The 19,216-nt window shown below is 41.3% G+C and overlaps 1 protein-coding gene across 1 annotated transcript in view; it reads left to right on the forward strand.

Moving 5' to 3' along the window:
• LOC308038104 (vasoactive intestinal polypeptide receptor) overlaps nucleotides 1–19,216 on the forward strand; it is a gene marked incomplete at its 3' end in the record, with an annotated part of 117,581 nt that overhangs the window by 75,312 nt on the left and 23,053 nt on the right. Inside the window, exons 4-6 of the mRNA XM_080340383.1 lie at nucleotides 3,919–4,022; nucleotides 9,653–9,753; nucleotides 11,666–11,798. Of these exons, the coding sequence (XP_080196509.1) occupies nucleotides 3,919–4,022; nucleotides 9,653–9,753; nucleotides 11,666–11,798 (338 nt within the window). The remainder of the gene's footprint in view (nucleotides 1–3,918; nucleotides 4,023–9,652; nucleotides 9,754–11,665; nucleotides 11,799–19,216) is intronic.

Here is a 19,216-nt window from a genome sequence, read left to right on the forward strand (position 1 = left end):
AGATGACCTCCAGAGGTCCCTTCCAACCATTCTGTGATTCTGTGAAAGCAGGAAGCCAAGTTCTCTTAAGACATGTTATGAGGTTATTATCATAGATGAGAGTTAGTCATGATTTTTTAAAATGAAACTTTTTATTTTTAGTTTAAATGGAAAACATCATCTCATCAAAATGCATGTGGGTTTTAGGAGTAGTAGACTAGGAGTAGACCCAAGGGAATGGCAGGAAGATGTGCCAGGTTGGACATGAAGAAAAGGTTCTTCACCCAGAGGGTGCTGGACACTGGAACAGGCTCCCCAGGGAGGTGTCACGGCCCCAACCTGACAGTGTTCAAGAAGAGACTGGACAACACCCTCAGACACACGGTGTGAACTGTGGGGTTGTCCTGTGCAGGGACAAGAGTTAGACTCAATGATCCTTGTGGGTCCCTTCCAACTCAAGACATTCTATGATTCTAGATACACTGCTTTGACAGTTGCAACGTTTCTGATCAAAATGAAATGCAAACCCCACAAAAGACAGATTATTTCTTAAGTGGGATAAGGAAAAAGCTGTTAAACGATACCACCTTACCAAGGGGACTCTGTCCTTACCAGGGGCTTGAGCTTCCTTAGTCCACAATGGAGAGGAGAGCCTGGAGCACAAACCTGCTGGCAATGGGATGCTTTCTAGCTCTCACTGTGAATCTCCTCCACTGTGCAGTGCTAATTATGTGTTACTGAGTTGTAAGCCTCTGGTCTTCTCATTAATTTTCCAGGAATACAGTTTGAAAAGATTTAGCTTCAGTCTGATAGGAAATGAGAAGGTTTTGGGGACCTTTTCAGCTCTCAAAGTCCCCAAGTTCTGCCTGTTCCTGTACTGCCACTTATGTTTTGTGACTTCAATGTACTTCCTTAGTGCATCATTCTGGGGAGAATTTGTGTTACATGCAGTAGTGAGAAATACAAGTTAATGGGAAACGGTTCTGGAAAACAGCTGGTGCATTGAATACTTTTTCTTTCTATTGACAGAAGACCAGACTTTATTACCAAAGTCCCGCTATAAATGGAGAAACTGAGACCCAGGGACATCACAATAACTGGCTGCAGTTTCACTAGAGATCTATGGCAGAGCTGAGATTTGACCTTGTAACACAAAAATCTCAGTTTAATACTCCAGTTGAAAGTCTGCTGCCTGTAAACCTCAGAGTAAGAACTAAAAGCTTGGGAGGCACTTTTCCAAATTGTATGTTTGTTTTCACTATGGAAAGTAATCTGATAAGTCATAGTAATTAGAAATGTTGTTTGCTATCAGTTGAGCAAAAATTGTGTATTTTCTGTATTATCTACCCTTGTACTTTTTGCACTTCCCAGACATCTAGTACAGAACATGGAAGTTATTAGAAAGGTTCATTGTATTGCACTACATGTGTAAACTTGCACATCAAAATGTCACATGTGCAGCAAATGGTGGTAGAAAAACTTACCTTGGAAGTGAATTTCCCTAAAATCTGGGACATTTGTATTATTATTTTTTAATCCCAGTGATGCTGTGTTATTGTACTTCCCCCTACCTTAGTTTCCACATCTGCTAAAGCATTAAGACAACTTCTGGAAGTACTCCTGAGAGCAACGAGAAGAATTACAAAGAGTCAAAGAATTCTGAGGAAGTGCACTTAAAGTGAAGAAATAGGATGAAATTAAGCTTAAACAAGCAGCCCTTAGTTCACTGAGAATACGAAGCAAAGAATCGAAACCACCATGAAAACTAAAGGCATTCCCAAACAGAGAAGAGGAGTTTTGAGCAGGAAATAGGAAGCAGAAAAGTTCAGATAATGGGATCCATTGTAATGAAGAAGAAATAACAGAAATTACATAACACCTCAAAAAAAAAGAAAAAAAAGTACTGAACAGTCATGTCCTTGATTTGTTTGCACAAGATCTCTTATGATCCCGATATGAACTCTGGCAAAAAGAAATGCAAACAATGACCATGCAGAAGAAACTTGGGAACAGGAACCCAAAAGATGATGCTAAAGTTCTTGTTTTGAAGCAGCTGATAAAATGAACAAAGGCACCAAAGCCTGCATGGAGTTTAGTTCTGCTGTAAAGAGAAATTACAGGGGCAAGTTTTAGTGTCAAAATCCACCTGTCACAGGGATTCTAGAAGTGAATTAAGCCAGGGGATGGACTGCTGCTGATTTCAGTGCATGACAGGACTAAGGTTCGGAAGATGTTCAAATGACTCATTTGTCAGAAATTTCTGGAGGTGATGCTTGGATATTTTCATTACTCATAGCTACATAACAGATTTGCTCCTGTTTGCAGAAGTTTTATTATTCCTGTGCGTAAAGAACCCCATTGTTTGAAATGTTTGCAAATCTCTTGAGTTTCACTGATGTAATTCTTCATTTAAGAACAAGTTTTGACTGTTGTTTGTTCATTCTAGTTTGTTGTACCAGCTTTCTAGTCGGTGGTGGCAGGCAGTTTTATGTGATAAATGACACAAAAGGAATGCCACAACTATGTGGTTCGTGTGAGATGGACAGGGTGGGGACCAGTGGTCAGAGTGGGTGAGAGGAGAATTTGCAATGTGCTGTTGGATGTATTTCTTCTTTGTTATTTTTGCCTAACAAACATCTATCTTGGCCTTTCAGACTATGAACCTTTTAGGGTAATGTGTATCCCAGTCAGATTGCTGGTATCTCCTTCTGTTGCTTGATTAATGTCTATGTACCCCTTAGCCAAACAGGACCCCTCCTAGTAACTAGAATCCCTGTTACAGTCACATTGATCTTGCAGTCACTTTAGAAAAGAAAGGAGAAGATTAAATTTGGTATCTTGGCCTTCTGACAACAAATAATGTCCTTACCTCTGCTCAGAGAAGGTTGATTCAACAGAGAAGTGAGTTCCTACCAACAACAAGCCGACTGGCTGCCACTGAAATAATTTTAAGGACAACGTGCATTTCATAGGCCAACTTTGAACAATAAATTATTTCTAATATTCATCCAAACCAGAGATGTCCAAATAGCTAATTACCTTCTGTTATGGAAAGTGGGTTTGAGGTCCATGTGGGGCAGGAGGCGGAGGTATTTTGCAAAGCAAGAAGTGCTTTTCTTGGTGTACACTGGACAATCCTGAATGGAGAGTACCAATGAGGCATGTGAACTTTACATTTTTGTCACTTTTGGCTGAAGGAGAGAGAAGTTCTTATGTTAACTAAGGCTCTTTTCAGGCTGTTGGAGGCCCTAGGCACTTAGCTTGCTTATGAGTCCATTTAATCTTCCTGCCTTTGACTATACATGTTAAAACAGGCAATACATGTTGTCAATATCTGGTTTTTCTCCTTTCACAGCCAAATTTCAAAGAGTTTGTTTCTCAAATGAGAGTGCAGTAGATTTCCCAGGAATCATATTTGATCAGGGCTCTGCTTGTAGACGAGGTTGGGGTTTTGAGAACCGCATTCTTTTCCCAGACCTCCGACCTTACCTGCATAACGTGAAATGAGCGCTTTATCTATTCCTGGCTTGGCTTCTCGCAACTGAAGTGAAAGACATAAATACTTCACTGCTTTGTTTAGATGAAAGTTTTTCCAGGAACAAAGGTAAAGTGGCAATAACACTCTCAAACAATATTGGTGCTGTGCCAACAACCAAAGGTCTGGGTACAACTGGCATTATGATACCATTAGAAGAGTTGTTTTCTGGGCAACTCAATATTGAAATGTACTTGTTTTTAAGGTCTGAACTTTGCGACCCAATTTGTCCCTCCCTTTTATGTGTTCTGTGTAATATAAACACTTCGTAACAGAGAAGAAGTATGAGGATTTTACTCTAAGTGTTACAAGAAATGTGCTCTGGCATTTTAATCAACAAAAGGCAGACATTTGTTTAACCAAAAGCTGAACGTTTCTTTTTGAAGTATCCTTTTCTCTTCCAGGGAACGTGACCAGAAATTGTACAAGCCAGGGCTGGACGGATGTGTACCCTGCGCCATACACTGTAGCTTGTGGATATGATTCCAACAGCACCCCGGGGGAAGAGGTTTGTAAACCTGGATGGGTAGACATCAAGAATTACCAGGGATCAATATCAGAACCACATGATCTTCCCATGCCTGATTTTTTTTTCCATTCCCACTCTGATTCCTCAAGAAGGAAGAATCTTCTTGGTGATCCCTAGAAGCAGAGATTAAGTATCTGATCAAAGAGATGATTCCCCCCTTTGATTTGCAGGGGGGGGTGGCAGGAGATCAGAAGATCAGGTCAGTGTCTGTGTGATGCCCACACACAACCTCAGGTGCTTGATTTTCCATGCTGAACTTTGAAACAAGCCCTCCACTTTTAAATTTAGCCTTAAGTAGATATGGTGATTCTGGCATTTCTAGGCCAACATAAGTATCAAATGATCAAAAAGGGATAAAAGGGCAAAACTCACTTGCCATCAGCAGTTCTCTGCTTATCACAATCAGCTAAAAATCAATAAAACTGCAGGGAACGCACAAATTTTCATGCAATGTAACCAAATTTTGTGAAGTAATCCACAAGCTTTCTGGGATACTGTCTGTAGATACTGACCTTGTTATAATTAGCTTTATAGAGTATTGTCATTACACAGGAAGAAGTTTGTTATTGGTTTGCTACATGCTGAGGCATGAAGGGTAAAGTCCAAAGAGGATAACAAAAGTTGTTGGAAGTGAAATTCACCTCACTTAACCAGAAGTTCAACATCTAATCTAAACCAGTCACCTGCAGCTGTCTCATATTCAACAAGAAAAATCTTATGCTTGAAAAGAATTATATTTCACCGCAACTATATGTTTATATTAAACCTATGCCTTGCCTATGCTTTTTTTCTCCTGTATGACATATGTCAGTGTTTGTCAAGGCTGGCCATAGGAATCTCAATAATTAATAAATATGTACAGTGAGAGGTCCTTGTCACACATTACCAATGCACTCAAAGAGTTAACAGAGAATCTGAACAGAATTGAGACAGCCTTAGGAGGGAAAGAACACAGAAAATAATAAAGGGAAGGTTGCACAAAGAATTTGAGGGGGCCTAGTGAAGAGATCTTGAGTCTGCCCTCAAGATCAGCCACCGCTTCACATCCTCGAGCATCCCATTCCTCAGGTCCAGTTGCATGGCACCAGTTGCACGTTGTAAAAGCCTTTGTTACTGGTCTGCACTGGGAAGGTCCTCCATTGAGAGCTCCGTTTGTGTTCCAGCTGCAAAGGGGATTTGGGAATTCCTGGGACATGCTTTGGCGACCCAATGGATTGCAGCATTGCCAGAGTGCTGCGTTACCAAGAAAACACGTATTGTGCTCTTTTAATTCTTTCTTAATTATTTTCTCTTGATTTCCGCAGTTTCGTCATGCTGTTTAAGTCTAATTTATGTGAAAGGTGGCTGAGGGGGGTGAACATGAAGTACTAGCCTGTAAAGAAGAATAGATTGTTGTTGTTCCTAAATTGGCTGTCAGTTTGGGCAGGAAGAAGTAAAGGGAACAGAAAAAAAAGAACAGCAGGTTGTATGGGACATGAGGTTGAGAACAGGCTGATAAGCTTCCATGCTTAAAACACCTCATGCACTTTTAACGCCTACTGGTCTCAAGTCAGAAACAAGAAAAGTATGAAAAAGAAATGAGGGCTGTGTGTAAGATTTTAGTTGTGAATTGTCCCTAAGAAGCAGATGATGTAGGCACCAAGGCAGTGCGCTTACGATCTTTGCAGGGATAATGATTCTCCAACTTGACCTTTAAAAACCACATGAAAATGGGGGGGATTGTTTTGCTCTCCCATTGTCATATGTCTTGCACAGCTCTGTCTGGTCAGAGAGAGGCCACCCTAAGTGTCCCCATAGGCTCTGTCTGAAGATGGTGAAGTAGACATCTCCACTGGTCAGTTCACCTCACATTTCTCTCCCAAGGGACCTCTTTGCATTTACTCCAGAGGGAGCCCAGCTGAGTTTAGGCTAGGTGATGTGATCCCAAAGCATGACTGGGTGCAAGGCTACTGAAAGACTTGATATCAGTATTTCTGTTGTTTTTCTCTTACAAATCTAAATGTTTCACATAATGATCTCAGTTACCAAGGGACAAATCTAGAAGTTGCTGAACGGAAACCAAGGAAGTTAATTCTCAGTTAATCTTAGTTTACCATCTACCTTAACTAATTGTTCTTATCACGTTCCTGTGAAACTAAACAGAGACTTTTACAAGAGAGAGGTTAATCTTAGTTTAGCGTCTACCTTAACTAATTGTTCTTATCACATTCCTGTGAAACTAAACAGAGACTTTTACAAGAGAGAAGTTGAGGAAATTGTCTCATTTCATTTTGTAAATCAGTCTAGGTCTAGAACTAGAACCCAGGCATCCTGGCATGCATTGCCTTCATTTCTCTAAATTCCTGTTTTTTCTAATGAGAATATTTTAGTAATCTGAGTGCTGAGTGAAATTCCAATTCCATTTGTTATCTTAGGTGAAATTCTCTGTTTTGAGATCTGTAAAATAGGAAGTGATTGCCATTAGCAAGTGCAAATGAAGAGTGAGAAGTCATTTTGTGCTGTTTCCAGAGTAGAAATGACCCCACATAATATAATGCTCAGCTTAATGCAGAGCCATCTCGCTGTGTACAGCAAGGATTGGTCATCATAAAATATAAGGGCAGGAAATTGCTTGTTGAATAACATAACTTGCTCCCCTGAATAACTTTAGAAGCAAAAGGCCCTACCTTGTCATGTTTTACAGTTTACATCAACCACCCCACTACTAACATCTCCTATGATATCTCCTAATTTCCTTTCCCTTGTTTCTCTGCTCTCTTCAATATAGCATGGGACAACCTTTTCCTCCAACTCACTCCCCTACAACAATCTCCCTCCTTCTGCTGGTCAGGTCTTTCCTGGAATGTTTCTGCTCTGGTGCTACCAGGAAAGAAACCAGATAATGAAAGGAGGACATCATCAACACTAAGAAAGTTGACTGCTTTTGTTGGAAAAGTCTCAGCTGCTTTGGGGACAGAGGCCTGAGCCCAAACTCAGACAAGACTGGAAACAAGACGATAGTTAACTTTGGGTGGGATCTGCAGGATGGTAGGGTAGAAAGGTAGAACGTCCACTGTTCCTTACAGTAGTGCGAGTCCCTCCAGGCAGTGCAGATGAGCCAGGCTTTGGTATGACCACATTATACTGGTTGGCTCCATCATCATAGCATCCTCGTGGCATCATATGAGTGAGACCAGGTAGATAAATTGCTACAAATTACGTATTCAGTACTACTGAACCAAAAATCTTGGTGACGTGGATTTATTCAACGTGACGTTAAAGACACCCTGCTTTTAGCCATCTCTGAGATCTGAGGTCTAAGGAGAAATATAGACATGACCAGCGTAAACTTTGCACTCTCTGAAAGGTCTATTTTAACACTCTCCAAGCTGGCTTGTGCAAATGCTAGAGGATTACTGCTCATCTCAGCCTCACTGGTTCTGTAAAGTACCTAGTACTTGTCAAGGCCTATGAAAATACCATACAAAAATGTCAACTCTCACCATTGTTAGAAAGTGTTTTCTGTCTAAACTGCTCTTTGCAGTTTTCATTTGTTCTTTATTCTGGTTTGGTTTGTATTTAATAGAAAATGATGGCAAGGAGGGTAGAGGTGGGTCAATCAAGGGTTGGAAAAATAAGATTTTCCACAAACTGAGTTAGATTCTCATAAAATCTTGGATTTTTCATTGATAAAACAAATGTCCAAATACCGACTGATGTTTTTTCCTTTTTCTGAGCTGATAATCAAAATAACATTGATTTAGAGTATTACTGGAGAGCCTTAGGAGAACTGGAGTTTTGTTGCTTTACTTCCTCATTTTATTTATACTGAGATTACTTGTTGGATTTAAGTCCTGTGGTGCTCCATGCTCAGAGGTTTCTTCAGTGTACTACCACAGAAAAGCCATAAACTAATTTCCAATTTAACATATGTTTCTTAATTAACATATCTGTGATTTCATTGAGAACGTTTGAAGTTTTTACTTGCTGAAACACAATATCTGGCTCGCACAAAAACAATTGCATTTCCAGACCAGTTCTATCGTCGAAGTTCTTTAATAAGATCAAGCTCATCATACTCGCCACCTCAGAGCGGATGTGTCAGTGCCCTGTTTTACTCAACATTAGTCACTCTTGTTCCACAAGATTATAACCATGTAGCTATGCCTGTAAGTGTCAAATCAGAGTCCTCCCTGCATGAACTTTTCCCTTGTGTAACCTGCAACCTGGTTTTGGAGAGATCCAAGCTCCACTGAAACCAGACACAGTCTTCTTATTCACACTGGTGGTACTTGAGTCCTGTATTCTACTGGATGCGACTTAAAATGGTGATGGAACTGGAGATTTTTTAAGAGAATGGAATAGGATTATTTCCTTACTTCACCAAGAAAGTCGGTAAAAGCTCAGTGATGGTGTATTAATGTCATCACAGTTACAGCTTCCTCACAAGGGGTGAAGGAAGGGCAGGTGCTGATCTCTTCTCTCTGGTGACCAGTGACAAAACCCAATGGTCAGGTTGGACATGAGGAAAAGGTTCTTCACCCAGAGGGTGCTGGACACTGGAACAGGCTCCCCAGGGAGGTGTCACAGGGCCAACCTGACAGTGTTCAAGAAGAGACTGGACAACGTCCTCAGACACACGGTGTGAACTGTGGGGTGTCCTGTGCAGGGACAGGAGTTGTACTCCATGATCCTTGTGGGTCCCTTCCAACCCAGGACATTCACAGAATCACACAGAATCACAGAGTGTCAGAGATTGGAAGGGACATGGAAAGCTCATCCAGTGCAATCCCCCCATGGAGCAGGAACACCCAGATGAGGTTACACAGGAAGGTGTCCAGGTGGGTTGGAATGTCTGCACAGAAGGAGACTCCACAACCTCCCTAGGCAGCCTGGGCCAGACTCTGCCACCCTCACCAGGAAGAAGTTTCTTCTCATGTTTAAATGGAAGCTCTTGTGTTCCAGCTTGTACCCACTGCCCCTTGTCCTACCATTGGTTGTCACTGAGAAGAACCTGGCTCCATCCTTCTGACACTCCCCCTTTCCATATTGATCCCCATGAATGAGTCACCCCTCAGTCTCCTCTTGTCCGGCTCCAGAGCCCCAGCTCCCTCAGCCTTTCCTCACACGGGAGATGCTCCACTCCCTTCAGCATCTTGGTGGCTGCGCTGGACTCTCTCCAGCAGTTCCCTGTCCTGCTGGAACTGAGGGGCCACAACTGGACACAATATTCCAGGTGTGGTCTCCCCAGGGCAGAGTAGAGGGGCAGGAGAACCTCTCTGACCTACTGACCACCCCCTTCTAACCCACCCCAGGTACCATTGGCTTCCTGGCCACAAGGGCCCAGTGCTGGCTCATGGTCATCCTGCTGTCCCCAGGACCCCCAGGTCCCTTTCCCCTACACTGTTCTCTAATAGGTCATTCCCCAACTTATACTGGAACCTGGGATTATTCCTGCCCAGATTCAAGACTCTACACTTTCCCTTGTTATATTTCATTACATTTTTCCCCGCTCAACTCTCCAGCCTGTCCAGGTTTCGCTGGATGATTCTGTGATTCTATGGTTCTATTTAGGAATGCATGTTGGCAGCTCTCTGAAAGACCTCTTTTGTTTCTTTCCTTCACATTAGCAAACAGCATTCTATGGCACAGTCAAGACCGGCTACACCATCGGACATACCCTATCGCTCATCGCTCTCACAGCTGCCATGATCATTTTATGTCTCTTCAGGTAAGAACCAGGAACATAGGTAAGGGGATGGCTCAAAGGACACAGTGGCTGTTTGGTATAGGTTATGAGTGTTACAAATGGATGCAAAAGACTTCTGTAAAGTCTCAGTTGGACAAGGGAGGAAAGTTCTTCCATCTTTCAGGCCCACTGTTTTCTGATATGTGGTTTGTGGTCTTTGTATGGGAGTTATAACCCAAATCCAACCATTTAGGTGGGATTCATCTCACTAAGTGTAGCGTGTTACTTGCTGGATCTCTGCATTAGAGACCATTAATCCAACAACTTTGATATAGTCCACAGGAACCTAGTCAGTATGGTGTATATGGATACTATGGAATGATGCATTTCTACTAAAGTGGGTATTCAAAATGGGACAAGTGAATCACATCCCAAAACTGTCTCTCAAAGTCTATTTCAGAAATGCTTCCTACTATAGCTGTATGGCAAGACATAGACACCCAGAGCCCTCTCAGTTATGCTGGAGCCTCTGAGATGCACACACGGGTAGCAGATATGATGTGGGACCTTCAGGAGACTCAGAGCCTGAAGGGCAGATACTCTAAAGTATACCAAATTGCATTAGATGCCTAGATTGCAGCAAATTAACTAACCCTTAGTGTCCATTGTTTATAATAGATTCAGGCATCTAAATGTGGGTGCCTACAATTAAGAAGTTTGCATATAAGGTGATCTCTTATTATAATGTTGTTCATGTATGGAGAGAACAAGAAAAGACGACCTCTGTGAGATGGAAAAACCTTCTGGATGTGTTTCCATCTCATGCCACTCTCCAATGGCTTCCCTAAAATGCATTATATGGTTGTCCAATTTATGACAGTCTGGTCCAGACATCACTCCCAAGGAAACCTATAGGTAGCAGTCTACGTTCTAGGGTAACTCCCACACTTATATCAAGACTGGCCTCACCTTTGAGATCTTTGCGCTTCTCAACACATGTGCTGTCTTCACTCCTCTCACAAAGGAAGAGTGAATCAGACACACGTGCAAATTTTCTCATCATCCCAACGAGGTACAAGGTGCCAGCCAAACTGGTGCAATTGTCAGGGTTCATGCTCTTCATTTGTGGGAAACAGCATAATTTGACTTGCCTTCGCCTGCAAGTACAGAGGACTCAGCTCGGTCACATTATCTTGCCATCGTCAGAGATTAAGAGCATATACTCTGCCAATGCACAGTGACTCATTAAGAGGTGGTAATTTGATCCTGTTGCTGAGTGAGGTCTGTTGTGGTTCTGATGACTGTACCAAGTACCCATTTGCAGAGTATTAGGCCTTTCATTTTAGCTGATGTGAAGTCTCACTTGAGAAAAAGACCTACTTGATCAGAATTCATCTTCAAAATATTAGTGTGCAAGGGAGAGAAAAACCCTTGTGTTGTTATCAATATCATTAATAATTAGTCATTTTTAAGTGAAAATGTAGTTCATATTGATCCAGAAAGCCTGTAATATGTGTTAATTTTGACAGCAGCTGATAAGAATTTATTTCTCTTTCTGAAGACACATTTAAACTTTGAAAATAATTATTGTGGTACAAACATTCTGTAGAAAAGAGGCCTTTGTGATGAGCACAGTTTGCTCAGTCAAAAACATTTATTTTCCATTGGAGAGCAGTATGATGGCCCTACTTTCTGTCATTCTGTATTTTGACCTTTTTTCCTGAGGACTGGAAGAGCAGCAACACTGCTGCAGATGTATGGATTGCCACATGATCTGTGGATTTTAAAAGCCCTAAGTGGATTTGCAGTGATTTATATCAGAACACAATCTATCTCTGGGTTTCTAATGTTTAATTCCAAGTCTATGTCTTGGCAGAAGAAACATGTAAATAGAAAAATAATGCTTTTGAGAAGCCTTGCTATTCAGAAATGTTGTTTCTTCTCTTCCCAACAGAAAACTACACTGTACTCGAAATTATATTCACATGCACCTCTTCATGTCCTTCATAATGAGAGCTATCGCAGTCTTCATAAAAGATGTCATCCTATTTGAAAGTGGAGAAACCGAACAATGCTTTGTGAGTTCGGTAAGTACACATGCATATCGAAGTTTCCGCCTTACTCTGTTAAACAATACACCAAAAATTACCTTGCAAATGCGTGTGAGACAGTACTTTGGGAAAATTTCAATTTTATTTTTTTCTTGTCTGAAAGAAGCATAAACATGATTGCTGCAGATTAATTGACATGGAAAAGGCATAAAATAGATTAGCAGGGTTAATAGACATCTGGTCCCTTCTGAGGCCAAACCCACAACTGGGGCTCTACAAAAATTTGGTGCTTCAGTCAATCCCGTGTCCATCTCCCAGTAGGATATTAATTTCTTGGATATCCTGGTCAAAGGAGACTTGCAGTCCTGAGTTCAGGGATTCAATAAAACCTTTCCCCTCAGTAAGGGTGTGAGTAAGATCCAGTTTCACATGACTAACTTCAGGTATCTACGGGTTAAGTACCTATACATGAGCTACATGTGTAAAGTCCAACCATAGTTAGTCAGGCTCTAATTAATATACTCATTGGAGTTTGTAGAGCTGTTTACCTGCACTTGGATGGCTCTCTGGGCTCCACTGATTGTCCAGTTCTTAGCAGGAGTTTAGTCAGGAAATATATGTGTAGACATCACTGTCTGTTTTTCATCTGGATCTGTATCCCACGCTAGCTGTCTGTAACTGGGAAATTTCCCCACTGGGATGATAAATGAGGGGAATAAAGGAGTTGGGATATTTTTTTTTCACTTTCAAACCCAGCGTTATCAGCTGGAGCAAACATTAAGGAGGAAGAAAAGCTATTTACCTAAAGCCATATTGACGTAAGAGGACACTAGTTATGAATAAATTTAGGCAGGAAATTGAAATCAGCAAAATAAAGAGATGTGGAACCCTCCATAATAAATTCAGAACAGTAGATGAGCTGCTTGCTGCTAATAGCAGGGGACTGGGCACAGCAGTCCAGCAGATCCCTTCTGGACCTGTTTTTTTTAATGTCATACAGAGCTAGAAAAATATTATCTTTTTTATTCCATCCACACAATTTTTTCTTTGCCTTGTGGTTGTTCTGTATCCTCACACCAAGTCCTTTCCTTGCTGGTATAATGACCTTTCTGCTCGAGCACCTCTCAGCTGATACCAAAGAGTAGCCCAGTCCCAGCTTTTCCCCAATAACTTGTTCTCATTGCAGTGACTGTTTCTTTTTCCCCTCCGTGGTTCACTGAGATCTGTATTATTTAACAACGGGCTTTTACTGTGAAGGTCCATGAGTGATTCGAATGACACATAAACTGGAATAAACAATTCCTTGGTGTCCACTGCCACAAATAACTAATGCTAATTGGCAGAAGAGCCAAGAACTCAATGAGCTGTGGAGGTTGAACTGATCTCTCACCCCTGCGGGAGTTTGCCATGTGAGAAGTGTTTGCTCCAACTGTCCATCCAGAAACGCTTCCATGTATGAATACGAGATTTTGTCCTGCAGAATCCAGAGTTCCTGGAAACCAGTGTGCTTTCAAGCAGACCAGTGGTACCACCATTGTGTGCGTTTCTTCCCATTAAGAGGCTTTTCATGTTAAATGCCAGCTCAGACAGAAAGGCTGGATGATATACAAGGGTTATAAAAAATATGTGGAACAAATCTGTCTCCACTGCACTAGGCTGAGCATAACCCTTGTGAAATCTATGCCTGCCTTGACCCAACATTTTGGACAACGCTTTAGGTCATAGGGAAAAAAATACCTACATGAAATGCAATCAAAATGCCTCTCCTAAATATTCATCTATTTGCAGAAATAATTATAAAATCCATTGTGTTTATGTGGGTTTTGGTTGGGTTAAGTTGGCTTAAGTTAGGTTAAATAATTGGTTTGCTTGTGCTTTGAACTTGCAGGATAAAGTTTGACTTGGGATACTCGGGTACTAGATCATATACCAGAGGTCTAATACACAATTTACTGAAGGTTTTGTGTATAATGGCTAGAAATGGTCTTGAGCTTCTTCAGCCTGAGGAGAGATTTGAACAAACAGTACAATTTACTGAATACTGTCACCACCATGTTGTTTTAGAAGAGGGCAGAACCAAAGCAATAACAGTGTTTTATTAGAAGAGAAAGTACTGCACTTATTTCCTTTAAGGAAAAAAAGATAAAGGCACTGTGCTCCCAGAATAGATTCAGGGCTTAAAAAATCTGAATGAGCAGAGACTTCTCTCAACATTTCTGATGAAGAGACCAAATTCCTGAATTCAGTATTACCTGTTGCAGTAAGGAGACTTAAAATCATGTTTTATTCCCTAGACACACAAAAGGTTTTTAAACTCTCCACCAGCAAATGTGTCAATGCTCCAACCAAGTAGGAACTCCACTACATGTAGATGTGTATATAATGGAAAAAAACTTGTTCATAAGCTTTGCTGCAACAGCGTTTTTACTTCATTTTACCTAGTGTGGGAAACCTCAGTTACAGTGTTAACTCTATGACATTTTAAACTCAAATGGTTTTGGATTATCACTGAGTTCAACATGAACTCCCTGAAAAATTAAGTTTATTGAGTATGTCTACGGGACACAGAGCCCAAGAATGTAACAGTAAGCATTTCAGGGTCAATGAAGGCAAAATACACATGATGTGTATAACTATAGGTTCCTTGAATTCCTTGCTCCTTCTTTCTTGATAAACTCAAAATTGGGGGAAAGCAAAGTCTTGCTGCTTGGGTGAAAAATCCAACCAGTTTTTATGGGCCAGAAACTGTGAGTTGATCCCAAGACCTGCGCAAGGTGGCCCAGACCCTTTGTCCTGCACCAAGGAAACTCAGCAGCAGTAGCTTTACAAATGACCATCACATTTTCTCCTCTCCCCAGGTGCCCAAATCAACTAGACCTGTTCATAGGCACAATGGCGATCCCTTGGCTTGAGTAGAAACATGTTGACTGACCTTCAGAGAAGTCTGGCCCTCCAAAAGCCCAATGTGGGATTTTCCAGTGGGAAACAAAGCAATGCAATGACCTTGAACTTTCTAGAAGGGTAGAAACATAGAGGAGTCTGATGGCCACATACATACACAGCATATTGGCCAAGGTACCAACAGGCATCAGTAGACAAAAGTCACATTCTCTCTCTTTGTCATGCCTTCAGTCATACAGTATGCCTGTAATTATGTGCAGTTGAATCATCCTGTTGGTTTAAATTGCTTAGAAATAGGCATATATGTAAGTGTATTTGTCAATCTAGGCTTTAAGCACTCCGATGTAGAGAAGCATCTGAGAGAATGCTTCTCAGATGGGAGAAGCAGCTGAAAGAGGCTGAATTTCAGCTATAAGTTGGCCAACATGGGCATCCTTACTTAGAAGCGAAAAAGGTGTTGACCATCAGATCCCACAATAGAATTGACAGGAAGCAATAGAAGGAGAGCTGATGGGAGCTCTTGCTGGGCTCCCTCCCTGACAGTTGGCCACAGGCCAGGCCCACAAAGGATGGATGAAGTGATCCATCCCTTCAAGGAGAAAGTATCAGATTCTGGTTTATGCCTTTTCTGCTCCTTGGACTGCTCATATCAGGCAACCCTTGAGGGTCTAGACCATGGAGACCGAGCTCTAACATGGTTTTAAACAGTTTTGCTTGGATGTGTTACCCTCTTGCCTTCTCCTTTGCTCCTGGAAATAACCCAGGAGTGAGGGCAGAAAGTTAGACAGCAGAAGACCTCTGGAGCAGGAACTTTCCTTGCATAAGTGACCCTATAATGCCTGACACATCAGTGCCCCCAGTCACAGGCTGGCACCTTAAAGAAATTCAGTATTGCCAATAATAAGAGAAAATGTGATAAGTACAGGGAAGGGCATTATTAAAACTCTGATCACCTTCTCCCTTTATTTGCTGCCTTGTGGTTGACTTGCTTTATTACTGAAGATGTGTTCAGAAGTGACAGCGTTCTGCAATTGATGAGCACAAAATAGGGACAGTTACCCCATTTACCAAGCTAATTCTATTTTTACGTCTAAACTCAACTCTGAGTCATCTGACGCAGAGGCTAGACCAGCTAGAGCTAATCACCAGCTTAGAAATGCTCACAAGACTGCCCCCGAAAATCAAATGAGTACTCCTAAGAGACAAAATAGGAAGGCTGAATCCCTCAAAGACTGACAGTTACATAACCCTTGTTAAAATCAGTGGAAGCAAAATGCTTAAATAGCCTCAAGAATCACAGTCATGGGGCTTAAACTTGCTTCTTATGTGAGGAAAAGCAGACACAAGAGCTTCCTACTGAGTTTGACAGATAGCGTTGTATTTGAGGAAGCCTGCGTGGGAAGTGGACAAGGCATAAAGTGCAGTCGTGTGCACCACATTTTTTTGTTGGTGTAAACATTTACAGGTCCACTTATTTTAATAGAGTTTGCAAGGTTTCTGCAGGTGCAGGATCTGACCCTGCGTGCTTTGCTGTCTTGCAAGAACATAAAATAGAGGTTGTCTCATGTAACTTGCACATTAGCTAAGACAGACTTTTAAATGCTTTGCCATTTTCCGCTGGCTTTCAGACCCCATTAAAGAGGTGAAAGCACAAAGAAAGGCTGAGGTTATCTCCTGGGGCTTTGGGGTCCATTTGGATTGAGCTATTGCTAGAGAAATGATACTCTAACCAGAGAAATCCAGGTTCAGTGGTGGCCCAGCCTTGGCATAATTGGTGGCACAGGTAAGAGAAATGGAGATTGGGGCCAATATCTTCCTCCTAATGTCTTCATCCTTCTACAGTCTTGATGGGAGCAAGGCAAGATGTAGCTTGTTGAAGCAGTGTGTGTGTGCATGTGTATGGGTGTACAGCGCAGCTCATCAGTCTAGAAATGCCACTTCTGCTTTATGAAAGCGGTAACAAATCAACAAGCACAGACACAAATCCAGGTTATAATGGCTTAATAAATTGCCTGGTGACAGCTGACATGCAGTAAGTATTCTTAGGCAATGATGGGAGCATGAAAATGTATTGTGACCTAGAGGAAGGCAGGTCAAGATAAATTGAATTAATTTGCTATTGCTAAGGCTTAAGAGCACTCTTGCATAATGTTTCTGGGGCACCATTGATGCAGAGCAGCATGTTAATAGGAACAATGTGTGTTTGAGGCCTCTTATCCCTTTTGCCTGGGATAAATGGTGACCATGAATTCAGTTACATTGATCCACCTGATGTACTTTTTGTAGGGACAACTTACAGATGAATCCAGTAGGAGCTGAAGGGTCCATCATCAAGACATAAGTTTATTAATCCCATGAAGACCTTTTCTTTGTTGTAGTTCCTGATAGAGAGAAATTGCTTTAACCAAGGCTTTGAGCTTGACAACTTAGGGCCTCACAAACTGAAGGCTACGTGCCTCAACAGTAAGCTGATTTGTTTCTATCAAGAGGAACTATAATAATTTCTTTAGTCAAATTTATTTATTCATAGATAGTGTTGAGTCCTCAACACCCAAAATTTCCATACAACTTCCATGAAAATTTGCAGAGACACTCATTAGTAGAGCAATTCATCATTTAAAATTACTTGCTTGTCAGACTCCATGAGAGGGAAGGAAGGAGTCAAAGGCACCCAATTGATTTAGGAGATTTCTTGTTTGTATAGTCCTCAATTCTCGTTCATGGTAGGGCATAAATCTTGTGAGGCTTTTTTATTGTTAATCTGTGAATCTAGTCTACAACTGCAATTAAACTAAGGGAAGAAATGAAAGTGATGGCTTTTTTTCCAGGCATTCCTGTTTGTTTGTTTTTAATTTGTTTTTTTTTTTTCCATTGTTACACAAAAGGTTGAGTGTGCTAAGGGTAAGTTAACACTTTTTCTTTTCTTTTTTTGTTTTTAATTTTTTTTTTGAGGCTCAGCAAATTGATTTGATCTAAGTGCTCATTTTCAGAGGAATAGAATTTCCCAGTAAGAAGCGTTTTTATTTCTGTCGACAATTGCCATTGACACCATGCCGAATTTCTGCAAATTAGGCTTCCAGCAAGAAGCCCTGTTGAAGTCAGCAGGGGCTTTGCCACAGGCCTCCGTAGGCTCAAGCCATTACCCTGTGTAGCCAGATTGTCTCTGTAGAAGACCAGGCACAGTAGCAGAAGGCTGAGATAATAAATTGATATTCACATTTTCAGTTTGCCAAGTCAACTTCTGGGATTGTCTTTACTGCAGTTTCTCTTGCGGGACTATGGCATGTTTTTCTACCCTTCTGTCAAAGCCAACTAAGTAGTGAAAAGATAATCTGTAAAAGCCAATAGCCTTGAGCGTGGGAATGAGGCAAGAAATAGCCTGGAACTATAAAGAGACAATATTGTATCTTAGCCACCTCCTCAGGAAAGGTCCAAGCTAGGATCAATGGTCACTACTCTGTGAAGGTGACCTGTAAAACAATGTTACTCTACACTCTAGTTGGAACAAAAATCCCCACTTCCGTGGTCAAGAGAAATTTTGTTTCCAGTAAACAATGTTGGCTTGAGAAACATCTTCCTAGGGCAAAGCTCATTGAATATCCTCACCTTTCCTTTCTTAACAGAGGCAATAATACCTCCGCCAGTGCAGTATAGCCACTCTTCCCATTAAAATGTTTTGTCTCACAGAGTAATCAACCTCATACAAAAAAAAGATAAAAATACAGAGAGAAGTACTCAACGAAAAGCAAAAACATGCATTTGGAAACTAAGTCCATCCTGAAATCTCCATGCAACATGCACAGAGATTAATGGACAAAGCAGAGCTGTGGAAAATGCTATACAGTATTTAGAGGATAAAACAGTCATGAATTTGTCAGTTGTATGAATGTGACAAGATAGTGAGATGGGGAATTAATCACACCATGTAATCTTACAAGCAGAGCAATTATTTGGTTATTGCATCTTCATTACAGATAACATTATACCTTGGCTGAGGTGGACATCTCAAAAAAAAAAGAGCTGGCATGGAATTCAGTCTGATTTAGGCACGTGATCTGAGAACTGGCTCAAGTTAGAGACTCCCAAATTTAGTTATGATAATGACATGAGTGTCTAAAATGGCACTGTAATTATGAAGATGTAGGGTTAGGCACGTCCCCATTTCTGAAGATCCTAATTTCAGCAGGTGGTGCTTGCTTGGTGCTACCCTGTCTTCCAGGTATGCCTCAGCAACAAGATCATGAGTGGGATCTATATAAAGCTTTTAAATTAGATTAATGAAGCCTCCTTGACCAGGCTGGGGCAAGGACCAGCTGTTGCTGTGGGCAAATTCAGCATGACTCATTCAGCAACCAGTCCTTCAGATAGGTTGTGTCTTCTGAGCAATGTAAAAGGAAAGTGCTGGATAAATCTGTCACTGAGAAAATGAGTTTTTGCCTATCTTCTGTTGAAGTCTCCTGTAGAAATCCCTGTGTAAATCTCTTTCTCCTGCAGCAGCTGTGGTACCTCAGGTAAAAGAACCAAAGTACTTTAAAGGGGATTTTGAGGCCTCC

The sequence above is a fragment of the Nesoenas mayeri genome (assembly GCF_963082525.1).
Source record: "Nesoenas mayeri genome assembly, chromosome: 2".
NCBI classification, from domain to species: Eukaryota; Metazoa; Chordata; class Aves; order Columbiformes; family Columbidae; genus Nesoenas; species Nesoenas mayeri.